At 38.7% G+C, this 13,356-nt stretch overlaps 2 protein-coding genes and 1 pseudogene across 3 annotated transcripts in view; 2 read left to right on the top strand and 1 right to left on the bottom strand.

The window, feature by feature from the left end:
• The window catches only part of LOC141426691 (E3 ubiquitin-protein ligase MIB1-like), a 297,594-nt gene that overhangs the window by 24,891 nt on the left and 259,347 nt on the right, over positions 1-13,356 (top strand).
• LOC141445693 (uncharacterized) lies at positions 3,762-5,729 on the top strand (annotated as a pseudogene).
• LOC141426690 (uncharacterized) lies at positions 6,241-12,052 on the bottom strand. Of its 2 annotated transcripts, none has more exons than XM_074085798.1 (2): positions 11,782-12,052; positions 6,241-6,877 (listed from the first exon to the last, which is right to left on the bottom strand). In XM_074085798.1, exon 2 carries the CDS (start codon positions 6,834-6,836, stop codon positions 6,492-6,494), a length of 345 nt encoding a protein of 114 aa, XP_073941899.1. In that variant the 5' UTR covers positions 6,837-6,877; positions 11,782-12,052; the 3' UTR covers positions 6,241-6,491. The 2 variants fall into 2 exon arrangements, with proteins under 2 accessions (XP_073941899.1, XP_073941900.1); XM_074085799.1 differs by lacking the exon at positions 11,782-12,052 and adding an exon at positions 10,326-11,041.

Here is a 13,356-nt window from a genome sequence, read left to right as displayed (position 1 = left end):
TTAAAGTTAACATGAACCTGGTAGGGTATAGCATTTGTTGTTATAATTGTTATTATCTATGTATTTACTATTTTAAAATCTTTTCTTTTACAAAAACTATTTTCTGTACCTATATTAATTAATGAATCCTTACAATAACTTAACTTAATAAAGGAACATCAAATATCACTTGAGATCAGAAACATTTTCCCACTTGTAGCAAATAATGCGTTGTGCGCGTGCGTGACGTGAGAGGTCACTTATTACAAACCATCCTCCATAAATTCCGAGATCGGTAGTAACATTTATTCTATAGGAATTTTTTAAATTTTTATTAAAGGATGTGCTATTTGTTCACTTCTTAAATCTATGGAATTCTATTGTATAATTGTATTGCTTTGTAATATGGACCGTTTTAAAAATACTTAATTTTGGTTCAGGGAGAACTAGGTCAGTTTACGTCGCATGTTATTTGAAAAATTTAAAAAAGGTGGATATTATTTCTGACGAACAACGCTACTTTCAAAATATACAAAGAGGGGAGTGTCAATAATAAGCTTTTTAAAGTATGGTCTACAGCTATTTGTTGGCAAGATATTTGCTAAGATTCGGAGACATTTCTTTTGCATAACAAACAGTTTATGTGCATCTGTGCTGCACCCCATAGCAGTAGCCCGTTATGTTTTGATTGAGTTGATTTTTACACTTCTCCAAGAAATGGGAGCGCCAAAGTTCGCAAAGGTACTCTTCGCTAGCCATACCGTAATTTTGTCCGAATCATCGTTTGTCATACTTTTAAGCTTAAGTTCTGAATAATTTAAATGGTCGTCCTATAGAAAACTATTTATAAAAATTCTGAACAATTATTGGATTCAGAGAAAAAAGAGTTATGACAATGATCATTCTGATATACATTACATTCTGACTTTTAACAAGTATGCTAGCCGATATGGACCCCCATGGAATATCAAATTTGAGTATTTTAATTTTATTTAAGTTTGCACCTCAAGTTACCTTCACGCTTCTCTGACAAAAAAGGGTCATGAGATAGGTACGGACGGACGGACAAACGGATGAACATTATTTTAAATTCCAATTCAAATCGATCTATGTTTGACCTAAGGCCTCTCAAACAGAGGATCATGAGTTCGTGCCAGACACGCTTTAAGTTTTTCGAAATCTTCTTTAAAAAACTGTTAGGAAATCGGTTTACATACGCAAAAAAAAAAAATGGTTATGTGTGAAGTTCTCAATTCACACTAGGTCTACGTGGAAACTAGAGCCTGAAAACGTAATAAACGATTCCTTATAAAACAACCTCCTTAAGCTAGTTGAAAAAAGATTTAGGTACAGTGCGTCCGCAATACTTGGAAGTTTACCTGAAACTTCGGGGTAAAAGCTCACTTTGCGGGTAACTTTTTGACTACGTTAACTTTTACCAGTAGAAGGGAGTTGTGAATTTCGTAGGATCACCTAGTTGACGTTCATATCTGAACTTGGGTGAATGGAACTCGGGTAACAATGAGATTTACGGCGTTTGTGTTTTGTTTAAAAGTTGGGATCTATTTTTAAGTTTAATACTGGTTTGCGAAGGATAGTTTGATACATTATTTTGTGGATAATTCATTAATAATGCAACACAAACTATATTCATGAGTTACTACAGTATAGTAGTTAGTCTAAGCTAAGTCTGGTATACATCTCAACAAACTTGCAAATAACTTGCAAAATTCATTGATAAACTTCCAAATTTTGAAATTAAATTCAACTCCACGTACAAATTTAACCGCGCACTTTACCTATCCAAAACAACACGATCAACACGATCCCAATAGCACGGCGAACTGTTAATAATTAGGGATCATATCAAGGTCCCTCATGGGGTCGGAATACTTCGTTACGTTAACAGAATAACTAAAATTCCGAGGCCCGAAGGTAGAAGCGTTAATGAATTTTTGTGGTAACGGTAACGACATTGAAGCGTTACTCCTGCAACTCAGTTACATAGCTTGACTAGTAATCACGTAAATATTGCAAACAATGTTAGAATGTTTGAGAGCAAAGTGATGAAGGAGAAATTGCTTACACTAGGTAATCTAAGGCGACTGGTTGCCAACTAAAAAAAAAATAAGTTGAAAGCCAAAAATAAACGCTTACAAGATATAAAATCTTACAAGAAAACAATTGGCTAAGCCAATTGTTTGTTGCCAACGTTAGCATTACATTAGGTATAAGCAAGCTCATGAAAGTAAATATAAAATGCAACTACAGTCTGTTAGGTCTAATTAAGTTTGTCCAGGTTTATTGAAGCCCTTGGGGTGGGAAATCCGCACGCCACCGAGTTTTTGCAGTTAACTCGAGAGCAAAATAAGACTAAATTTAGGCTATTAAAGTATGTTTTTTACTACCTTCTATCTTACTACATTTTTATGCACACTGGTATTTAAGACAAATCAATGTAATGTAGCCATGAATGTTGGGACTTGTCAAAATAGTCTTTGGCTGTTTTATTTTAATTACGAGGGGTTTAGAGTAAAAGTGACAATATTTTCTGTATGCTCGACCAAATAAAACCAATTAGGATAGTATTTTCATTCATTGAAATATATATAACATTCGTGATGACAATTCACATTTGTTGTAATTTTTTGATAAAATACACTTTTTTTTTTTTTATTCGACTGATGGCAAACGAGCAAGTGGGTCTCCTGATGTTAAGATTACCACCGCCCATAGACAACTGCAACACCAGGTATTGCAGATGCGTTGCCAACCTAGAGGCCTAAAGATGGAATACCTCAAGTGCCAGTTATTTCACCGGCTTGTCTTACTCTCCACGCCGAAACACAACAGTGCAAGCACTGCTGCTTCACGGCAGGATTAGCGAGCAAGATGGTGGTAGCAATCCGGCGGACCTTGCACAAGGTCTACCACCTGCAAACACTTAGTGTAAGAAAATAATTTTTCGATATCGAAAATACAAACTGAGACATGGATGCACAGAAAAACAGAAAAAGAGACCAGCACTGGGATCGAACCATGTCCTCAGCATTCCGTGCTGCGTGCTATAACCCCTACACTACTGCTGGACAGGAATTTAGACATGAATTTTTCCCATGCTACATATCTCAGGTTGCTTATTTAAAGACTCCTAAAAACCAATCATAATCTTCGAACTTCGACTGACGTGATGGTTAAGAAGCAGCATTCTTCTGTAATGTTGCAGCATGTTGCTGGCAACACAAGAGTTTGTTAGCGTTAATGTTGGCAGAACTTTTTTCTCTGATACTTCGGTCGCCCATCGGCCATAACATGTTTTTCTACGTCTAATAAGACAATTCAGTTCTATATTTTTGCTCCTGTCTAACTGTGTAAAGTGTTGGTGTTTAGCATAATAAATCTTCTAATACAGTGCAAAGACTTTTTCTTGGGAAGAAACAAACACAATTTACAGTCCACGCTCCCAACATTGGTCCATTCTCACCGTCAAGACAGACAGAAGATTTTGCGAGTACAAGACCCAGCCCAACACAGCGATTGTCTCAGAATCTGCAAGCAAGAAGTGCAATCCATACAGTACCGCCGATACCTACTGCGAATACTGCGATAAATGCATCTCAGGTTTGAGCCGAGAAACGTGAATGAGCAACGAAAACAACGATTTAATTAATTCTTGTCCTACTTTCATCTCATCATATAAGTTGCTGCGAAAATAATTCAGCATCATTATCAAGAAAGAAAACATTAAAACCAAGATATTTTAAGCATACGTTCCAGTTTGAAGACAGAAAAAGAAGCTTTTTCGATAGGTTCATCAATCAAGCGCGCGGGCAGTTGCGAAGGTTGGCAGCACTGACGGCGTCCCGTCCCTACTCGAACCGAACGAGCGAAGACGCGTGAGTGAACAACAGAGGAACTTCGCCATTTTGTGTCGCCCCGCGTGTTTAGTTTGCAGTTTATTTCTAAAATTTTATTGTATTAGCGCTTATTGTGATATAATTACTGGAATAAGTACAGTACATACAATACGATGGAGGCCAAAGAAATGATCGCCAAACGAGGTTATATAAAAGGTACAATAACTAGGTTATTTTCTTTCGTGTCCTCCGAATCTAATATGGAAAATTGCCATCCCGAGACCCTAATTGCGAAACGGGAAAGACTATGCGACGCATTTAAGGAGTATGAGGTGTATAATAAACAAATCATATCATTGGATTCGGAGGACAAAGAAGATTATGCGGAGGTTGAAAATAAATATTTTGATTGTTTAGCAATATTCAACGAACGTATTAAAACTAGTAGTTCTGTAGCTGAACAGAGTGCCTGGAGTCAGGTTGCAGTAGTAAACCTAGAGCTAAATTACCTAGCATAAACATACCGACCTTTTCGGCAAATTTCGGATTATGTAGCCTTCATACAAATATTTACTTCGGTAATTCACAACGACAAGTCGCTTGATAATGTACAAAGGTTGTATTACCTTCGATCTTTTCTCAAAGACGAGCCGTATGATTTGGTAAAAAATCTCCCACTTGTCAGTGAGAGCTATCCTCAGGCAAGGCAGTTGTTAGATGAAAATTTTTTAACAAATATAAAACGTTTCTGAGTACGTAAACACTCTTTTTAGATTTAAATAAATTGCCTAAGTATCCCAACGCTAACGACATACGGAATTTCGTTTCAGTAGTGCGGCAAACATTAGCTGCACTTAAAAATTTGCATGCGGCAGTGGAGGCGTGGGATCCTGTGCTGCTGGGAATTTTAACGCGTAAGATCGACGCGTACAGCTCGCGTTCATTCCAATTAGAGCGCGATCAAAGCAGGAGCCGACGATTGAAGAATTTTTGGCGTACATGGACAAGCGTGCTCTTGCATTGGAAAACACGGATACCCATCCTGACAATGCAGGGCCAGGGAGAGGCCAGCCTTCTTCAGTGCAGTCTGTCAAGAGTAAGGTAGCGTTAGCAGCTGCAGCCAAGACCTCATGGAATGTGTACACTGTAAGTGTTTTGATCACAAATTATATTCTTGCCCAAAATTCAAATTGTTACCTTCAAAGGAAAGAGTTTCCTTTGCGAAGAAATTTAACTTGTGTACTACATGTTAAATCCTCATGTGGGTAAATGTAGATTCCACTTTCGGTGTGGAATATGCAAAAAACCTCATCACACCCTTCTGCACAAGATGAAGAAAGCGAAAGCAACCCAGTTGTGCTCCTGTCGGGGGCCTCCGCAAGCAATGTTTTTAATTCCGACAGCGAGAGTAAAATTATATACTCAAAGTGGTAGGGAGGTGCATGTCAAGTGTATTTTAGATTCGGGCTCACAAGTGTCACTGATCACCACAAAAGCTATTGAGGTCTTAGGGCTTACCCCTGAGCGATCTGATATTAACCTCATTGGTGTGACGCAGAACAGAGCAAGATTAGCTATTGCATTCCCTACAAGTGCATTCTTTGACATCCCAATATAAAGTCTTAGTAAACTGTCATGTGGTGGAAAAATTACATGTCAATTACCACAAATGCAATCAGCATGGATGGAATAATATTCCCGCTGGTGTCACATTAGCTGATACAACATTTAACCAACCTTCAGAAATAATATGCTGATTGGGGCTGACGTTTTTTCCAGGTCCTCTACCGCTTGAAGAAGCACACAACCTGTGCAATGACCGAGAAAAGCAGCTCAGCCTCAACTCCGTGCATCCTTACACCAAGTTTGGCCACGTCGTCGCAGGCGCGTTAGTTTCAGACATCATAAAAAATCAGGTTGTATCACTTTTTTTGTGCTAAATGTGAATCAGATGTTAGTGACAGTATCAAACGACTATGGGATGTTGAGCGAGTCCCGAACTGCTGATAGAAAAGGACTCAGAGCAAGAGTTAGCCGAAACATTTTTGCTAATTCTGTAAATTAGAAAATAATAAATTCAAGTCGATTTGCCAATCAAGGTCGAGACAAATAAAATTAATGAAACTTTGGGTAGTTCATTTGACTTAGCTTTGCACAGGTTTTCTCAGCCTCGAAAAACGATTGCAAAGAACGTAAACTACTTACTGATTATCAGACTTCATTCATGAATATGTTGAGCTTGGACATGGTCACTATGTGACAATAAATTCATATAATTAATGAGGACCGCTATTATTTTTTACCGCATCATCCGTTATAACGAGCAGATAAAAGCACGCCTACTAGGGTGGTATATGACGTCAATAGAGAACTAGTTAAAAAGTTTCATTAAATGATATGTTGAAGATATGCTTCAGTAAAATAAAATGCGACTTGCTTTGAACAATTATAATGAAATAAAAAATATAAGAAAGGAACAGATCAAGCACAAGAGAAACGTCCTACGTCCTCGGCGTCTGTTGGCAAGTGAAGGGCGGCGGCGGCGCGGGCGGCGCCGGCGGCCGGATCGTTTCTTGCAAAAACGTAAACATCCTCGGGGGCGTTGAAAGCCATAGCATAGCTTTCAAGTTAGTAGCAAGCCTGGTAGCGGCTTTCTTAATTCTCCTGGTCATCGTCCTGGGGTTCATCAGTAGGTAAAAGGCACATCTTGTTAACAGCCCTTCGAATAACGCCTTTTGAAGTCGTTACATCAGCCACCCTGTTGACTCCGTCTTTGCCAGGATGTAGACAGCAGACGCGTCCTAACCGCCACTGGAGGGGCGGCAGGTTGTCTTCCTTGAGCACGACCACGTCCCCGCACGCGAGCTCGCGTTGCGGAGTGCGCCACTTGGTGCGCTGCTGCAGCTCGGAGATGTACTCTCGCCGCCATCGCTCCCAGAAGTGCTGGCGTATCTTTTCGATCAGCTCGTATCTGTTGGGTCTAGTTGCGTTGACTGGCATTGTAGGAATAGACGTGAGTGGTCTCCCAATCAAAAAGTGGCCTGGGGTCAGAGGAGAGGGATCAGTACAATTGGACGAGAGAGGAGACAGCGGGCGCGAGTTTAGAATGGCTTCTATTTGTGTAAACAACGTCGCTAGCTCCTCAAACGTCAGGGCAGCATTTCCAGCTACGCGTTTTAAATGAAACTTGGCCGATTTTATGCCAGCCTCGTTAATTCCCCGAAAATGTGGCGAATAAGCAGGGCTGAAGACGAATTTTATTCCCTCATTACTAGAAAATTCATAGACTGACTGACGGCTAGATCTCAATACCCTACCTAACTCATTGCGAGCACCGACGAAATTTCGACCATTGTCGCAATATATTTCCAATGGTCGACCCCTCCGCGATATAAATCTGCGTAGGCATAAAATAAAAGCTTGAGTACTTAAATCACTAACTAACTCTAAATGAACTGCCTTGCTACTAAGGCAAACGAATAAACTTAAATAACATTTAGTTATACGGTTACCTCGGCCCTTACGGCTACAAATCATGAACGGTCCCCCAAAGTCAATTCCACACGAGTAGAAGGGAAAAATTGCGTTAGTACGCGCCTCAGGTAAGTGACCCATTATTGGCTGCACCGTGTCCGCGCGCAGCCGGGTGCAGGTGACGCATCGCCGCGCTACTCGCCGGGCCAAGCACCTACCTCCTATGGGCCAGTATTTATCGCGAATTGATGCTAACAGTAATTGTTGACCTGCGTGGAATAGCCGTACATGTTCGTTAGTCATAATTAACTTAGTAAGATGATGTTTCGAGTCTAACAATATAGGGTGCTTTTTATCAAAATCAAAGTTTGAGTTATTCAAACGACCACCCACTCGAACAATTCCATTTGAATCTATAAATGGCGTTAATGGTAACAACTTGTTCTTACTTGGCAGGGTTTTTCCATGTTCAAGTAATTGTATTTCATTAGGAAATGATTTTAATTGGCTAAGTCTTATTAAAATATTTAATGAGTTATTTAATTCATCTGAAATAAGCGGACCCGATAGATTTTGTTTGTTTATACGACAGTTATTAACAAAACGCAAAACGTACGCAAAACTTCTATTTAATTTAACAAAAGTGGAGTACCTATTAAAGTCAACAAATGAGTCATCCTCATTAGACTGGTCACGATCACGCACGGTCGATATTAATGACAATGAATTTACTTTTATCTCTGGTAACTTATTCGTTGTGTATGAATGCTGTGGCCACTGGGCCTGTTCCTCCTTGAGGAAAGGAGGACCCTCCCACCACAAGGAAGAAGAGGACAGATCCTGAGGATCGACCCCTCGCGAGGCCAGGTCAGCTGGGTTCATACTAGTAGGTACGTGTCTGAACTGGAAACCACATGTAAGTTCGTTAATTTCGTTAACCCTATTACAAACAAACATCTTTAGTTGTCTTACATCTGTTTTTAACCAACCAAGTACAACGGTAGAATCAGTCCAAATAGTTTTCTGTCCTATCTTAAAGCGTAAAGATTTTATCACTTTAGAGCATAATCGTGCCCCTAACAAATTTCCTAATAATTCCAATCTTGGAATTGTTGTAGGTTTTAAAGGAGCAACTCTGGCCTTTGCACATAACAGGTTCACTGTAACTTCATTGTTTATGTTAATCGTACGTAAGTAAACACACGCGGCATAAGCCTGCATTGATGCGTCAACAAAACAATGTAATTCGATTGATATAGGGTTTTTACACATAACATTTCTTTTAATTTTTATACTTGATATTAAATGTAAATTATTAATAAAATTAGACCAAATATCTAAAAGCTTTGGTGGAATGGGCTCTTCCCAACTTAACTTTTCAATCCATAATTGCTGTAAGAATATCTTGGCTTTAATAATAACCGCACAAATTAAACCTAGCGGATCAAATATTTTACAAGTCGTCGAGATGACCGATCTTTTAGTGGGAATTGGGGGTAGTTCGATATTTGCCGAGAACTGAATTATATCCGATTTAGGACAATAACTTAAGCCCAATACACTCGACTCTTTGGTTAAATCGACTAACTCGGAGATCGCATCGTCATTATTAAAGGCCTGCGAACAGTTAGTTCGAATTTTTCTTAAGGGGAAGCCTGCCGATTCTAATACCTTTTTAACATTTTTATATAAGTACTGTAGCTCGCTTTCGGTCTCTGCCCCTGTATTCAAATCATCGATGTAGAAATCATTTTTAATTATATTGGCTATGTTTTTATCGGAGCATTCATTAGCTAATTGTAGTAGACATCTAGTACTTAAAAAAGGAGCAGAGGCCATGCCATACGTTACAGTATTTAATTGTAATATTTTTATGTTATCATCACGATCACGGTCTATGCAAGATGAGCCCCTCCAAAGTATTAGCTGTAGATGACGCTGAGAAGGATGCAGGACTATCTGCCGGTACATTTTCTCCAGGTCACCGAGAAGAATGAAGCGGTGCCCACGAAAACGCAGTAAAATTGAGAATAAGTCACTTTGAACGACTGGACCTATAGCCTGAATATCGTTAAGCGAGTTTCCTGACGATGTTTTTGCCGATCCATCAAAAACAACTCTTAAACGCGTTGTCTCACTTTTTTCTCGTATAACGCAGTGATGTGGGAGGTAATATCCAAAATCTGGGCGTTGTATTTCGCTTAAATGGCCCAAAGTTCGATATTCCTCTATAAATTTTGAATAAGGTTCCTTTAATTGAAGATTTTTATTTAATTTATTTTCCAAATTTAAGAATCGCTTTTTTGCTAGATAAAAAGAATCCCCAAGATTAGATTCAAGTTCCTTTAATGGCATTTTTACACAAAACCTGCCATTTTCCAAACGACTAGTATTTTCCAAAAAATGATTCTCGCAAAACTGTTCTTCTAATGAATATGATTTCGATTCCGAAGGTAGTTCTTCAATTTCCCAAAATTTCTTAAGAGAATTGTCTAAATTAATTTGATTGAAATAACAATTGACCTTCGCCTTAAATGTGTTGATACCTACGGGGCCGGCAATTAACCATCCCAACTGCGATTCTTGTAAAGTAGGCATATTAACACCTAATTTGATTTGATTGGTGCCTATAATTGACCAAAATACGTCAGCCCCCAATAATATATCTATAGGAGAAGGCTGAAAAAATCTAGGATCTGCCAGTTGAATATTACTAGGTATACCTAATTGGTTTATATCTATTTCGGTGCCTGGCAAAACACCTGTAATAGTCGGCACTAATAAACAAGAAACTTGCGTCGTGAATGCAGTAAAGCATGATTTTAATTTTATTTCACAACTACCTGAAATATCAGTCTTAATATTATTAAGACCGCAAACACTTAAACAGTTATTTTGTTTATTGAACCCTAATTTATTCCTCATATTTTCTGTTAGAAAGGACGACTGACTACCAGTGTCTAATAATGCCCGAGCGACAACACTTTTGTTATTGTTTTCATTAGTAATTTGTACCTGCGCCGTGCACAGGAGCGAGTGCGTCATCGTTATTGCTGCTAACGTAACGGGCTGGGGCCCACTGGTGGCACTGCTCATTTTATTCGGCGCGGGTTGTTCCGGCGCCGCATTGTCAACACTATATTTATGTAATAAAGTATTATGCTTTCCTCTACACACTTGACATGAACCCTTTAGCCGACACTGGTATGTGTTATGACCACTACGTAAACACTTACTGCACAATTTGAACTTAGAAACTTCGCGCATTCGGTCATTATAATTCAAGTCCTTAAACTTTGAACATTCATAAACGAGATGACCTTGACTACAAATAACACACAAATGTCTCGTGTTCGGGTCGACGGCGGAAAAAAAGGTTCTTACCGATTTATTATGTTGAAAATTCGGTTTATGTTCATGCCTATTATCAGATCTATTACAGTATGCGGTTTCCAAAATATCCGCGCGGTTACGTAAAAACGTGTAGTAGTCGTCTAGGGTTGGCAATGTCGATAGATTATTTTTATGTTCTTCCCACTTTCTACCCGTGATGGAATCTAACTTTGATGAGACCATGAATATAATTAAAACATCCCACTGCTTAGTAGGAAGGCCCAGTGTGCTCAAAGACCTTAAGTTTTTAGAGATATGATCAATAAGAAACCTCAATGCCTTAAATGATTCCTTTGCAATAGGATCTATGCTCAATAAGGCCTTAAGGTGATTATTTATTAAAAATATTTTTATTGTTGTACCTTTGACACAAAGTTTGCCACGCATTTTTATAATTATCGGCGGTAAACTCAATGGACCTAATCACGACAGCGGCACTACCCATTAAACTAGACCTTAGGTAGTGGAATTTATTGATCAATGGTATTGAATCATTTGAATTAACAAGAGAATCGAAAGTATCTCGGTACTCGAGCCATCTCAAATAATCTCCATCAAATGATGGCAAAGAAATAGTAGGTAGTTTTATAGCATTTAAAGGATGTGAGCATTGGCTTTCGTTCGAAACACTTTCGGTGTTTCTAGAAGTTTTATTAGAACTCGACGATTCTATCAACACTTGAGCTGTGGAAAGAAGAGAAAAGAATTGAGTTTCGATAAACTCCCTCTCTGTTAACTGCTCATCTATAGTAGCAGAGTTTAATTCAATTTCCGATTGGATGTCGGTAAAATCGGACAATAATTCTTGGAATTTATCAACGCGCATGGATAGATCTTTAATTTGAACATTCGTTAACTTGTTTGCACCCACTTGGTTTAAAACATTTACATGATCTTTAAATTTTGTTAATCTACCCTTTATAATGCTACGTTTCTTTAATAAATCCCTTAAGTCCGTATCTCTTTCTTCCAAAGTCATGTTTAGATTTAAAACAATAAATAATACGCAATGAATTAGGTAGATATAAAGAAAAACAGACCAAACCCTTCCAAAAAAGGTAAGGTGTGGTCGTGGTACCTCGACCGTCGCCGTCCACAATCAGCTGCTCAAGCCGAGCACGGCAGCGCGGCCAGCGACCACCGGCAGCACCGAAAGGAACTTCTATCGCGCTTCGCTAGCGCGTGAGGGTTTTATCTGGAACTTTCGGCAAATAGTTTAAATATCTAATAAAATAGGTACGTTTTTTATTGTAGGTGGGTAGATAAGTAGTAAAGAGATAGCCAAATAAAAGGCGAGATATATTTATGAAGGTGCTTGGCTAAGCAAATTAACGAGAAAATAGAATCAATTAGAAGAGAAGAGCAAATTTTAAATTATGCGAACTGGGAATAATATTTTGCGTAGCGACTACTTGTAGGTAGATATTAGCGCAATAGCCGAAGTGGTGAATGTAGGAAAATAATTACGCGTTAGCTAGAAATTAACTATCTTAACACTTTCGGAGCGGCGAGTCGTTTACACATATAAAAGAGGAAAAAAGTGGAAATAGGTAGGATATAGCCAACTTCCCTCGGGAGCACTCCTCAGCAATCTTGTCCGCATCAACCAAGGGCTTGAAGGCAGCATACGCAGCAATCCAAACTCAAAATTCCTTTGTCTTCTTTTCCGTTGAAATTCAAATTCGAGTAGCGGTCTTCCGTTGGTACTCGAAATCCGACGAATATGCAGGTTTGGCGTTGCTACTAGCAACTTATTTTCACGGTCGCCAAATTTGTTGAAGATATGCTTCAGTAAAATAAAATGCGACTTGCTTTGAACAATTATAATGAAATAAAAAATAAAAGAAAGGAACAGATCAAGCACAAGAGAAACGTCCTACGTCCTCGGCGTCTGTTGGCAAGTGAAGGGCGGCGGCGGCGCGGGCGGCGCCGGCGGCCGGCTCGTTTCTTGCAAAACGTAAACAGATATTTTTATAAATGGCCCTGACAGTTCAAAAGGATTATTTGATATTGTGCTAATTATTCAGGAATAGGAGAGTTTTCTTTGAGTTCTGATATAAAGAAATGTTTTTTCGCAATGTATTAGTAAAACCCACAGCAAACATAACTCCAAAACATTTTTTATGTGTGACACCCAGTCAAACTATAAAATGTTCGTCTTGATACTGTCACATACGGTAATAAGTCTCAAGCTACTTTGGCCACAAGGTCCCATTCACGCTGCTTAATTGGACTTGCACAAAGGTATGGGAATGAATTGCCAACTGCATCCTTATATTATTCGATTTGGGTACATTATGTGGATGATATTTTATATTCATGTTCTATATGCCACTTGGCTTGAGCTAAACGCAACTGTGTGATTGTTAGAAATATGGAAGCTTAAAATTTACATAAGTGGGCACTAATACTCCAGCTATCTTATTCTGATATACTGAAGCTGAACACATTCAGTGAGGCGAGACTTTCAAAGATAATTTTAGTATGAAAGCTTTAGTAATAAAACTTATGTAAAACAAGACTGCTTCACCATTAACAGTCCAGAGGCGTTGATAGAATGTACTAACAAACGGGCTATTCTTTAGCTTATATAAAATTTTATGATCCCATGGGATTTGTCAGTCCAATCGTTATAAGAGCTAAAAGCATCATA

The sequence above is a fragment of the Choristoneura fumiferana genome, chromosome 3 (assembly GCF_025370935.1).
Source record: "Choristoneura fumiferana chromosome 3, NRCan_CFum_1, whole genome shotgun sequence".
NCBI lineage: Eukaryota > Metazoa > Arthropoda > Insecta > Lepidoptera > Tortricidae > Choristoneura > Choristoneura fumiferana.
This window is presented reverse-complemented; position numbering and strand designations above follow the sequence as displayed.

Coding starts and splice junctions, on each gene's coding strand:
- LOC141426690 (XM_074085798.1), bottom strand. CDS start 6,836: ATGCCAGTCAACGCAACTAGACCCAACAGATACGAGCTGATCGAAAAG.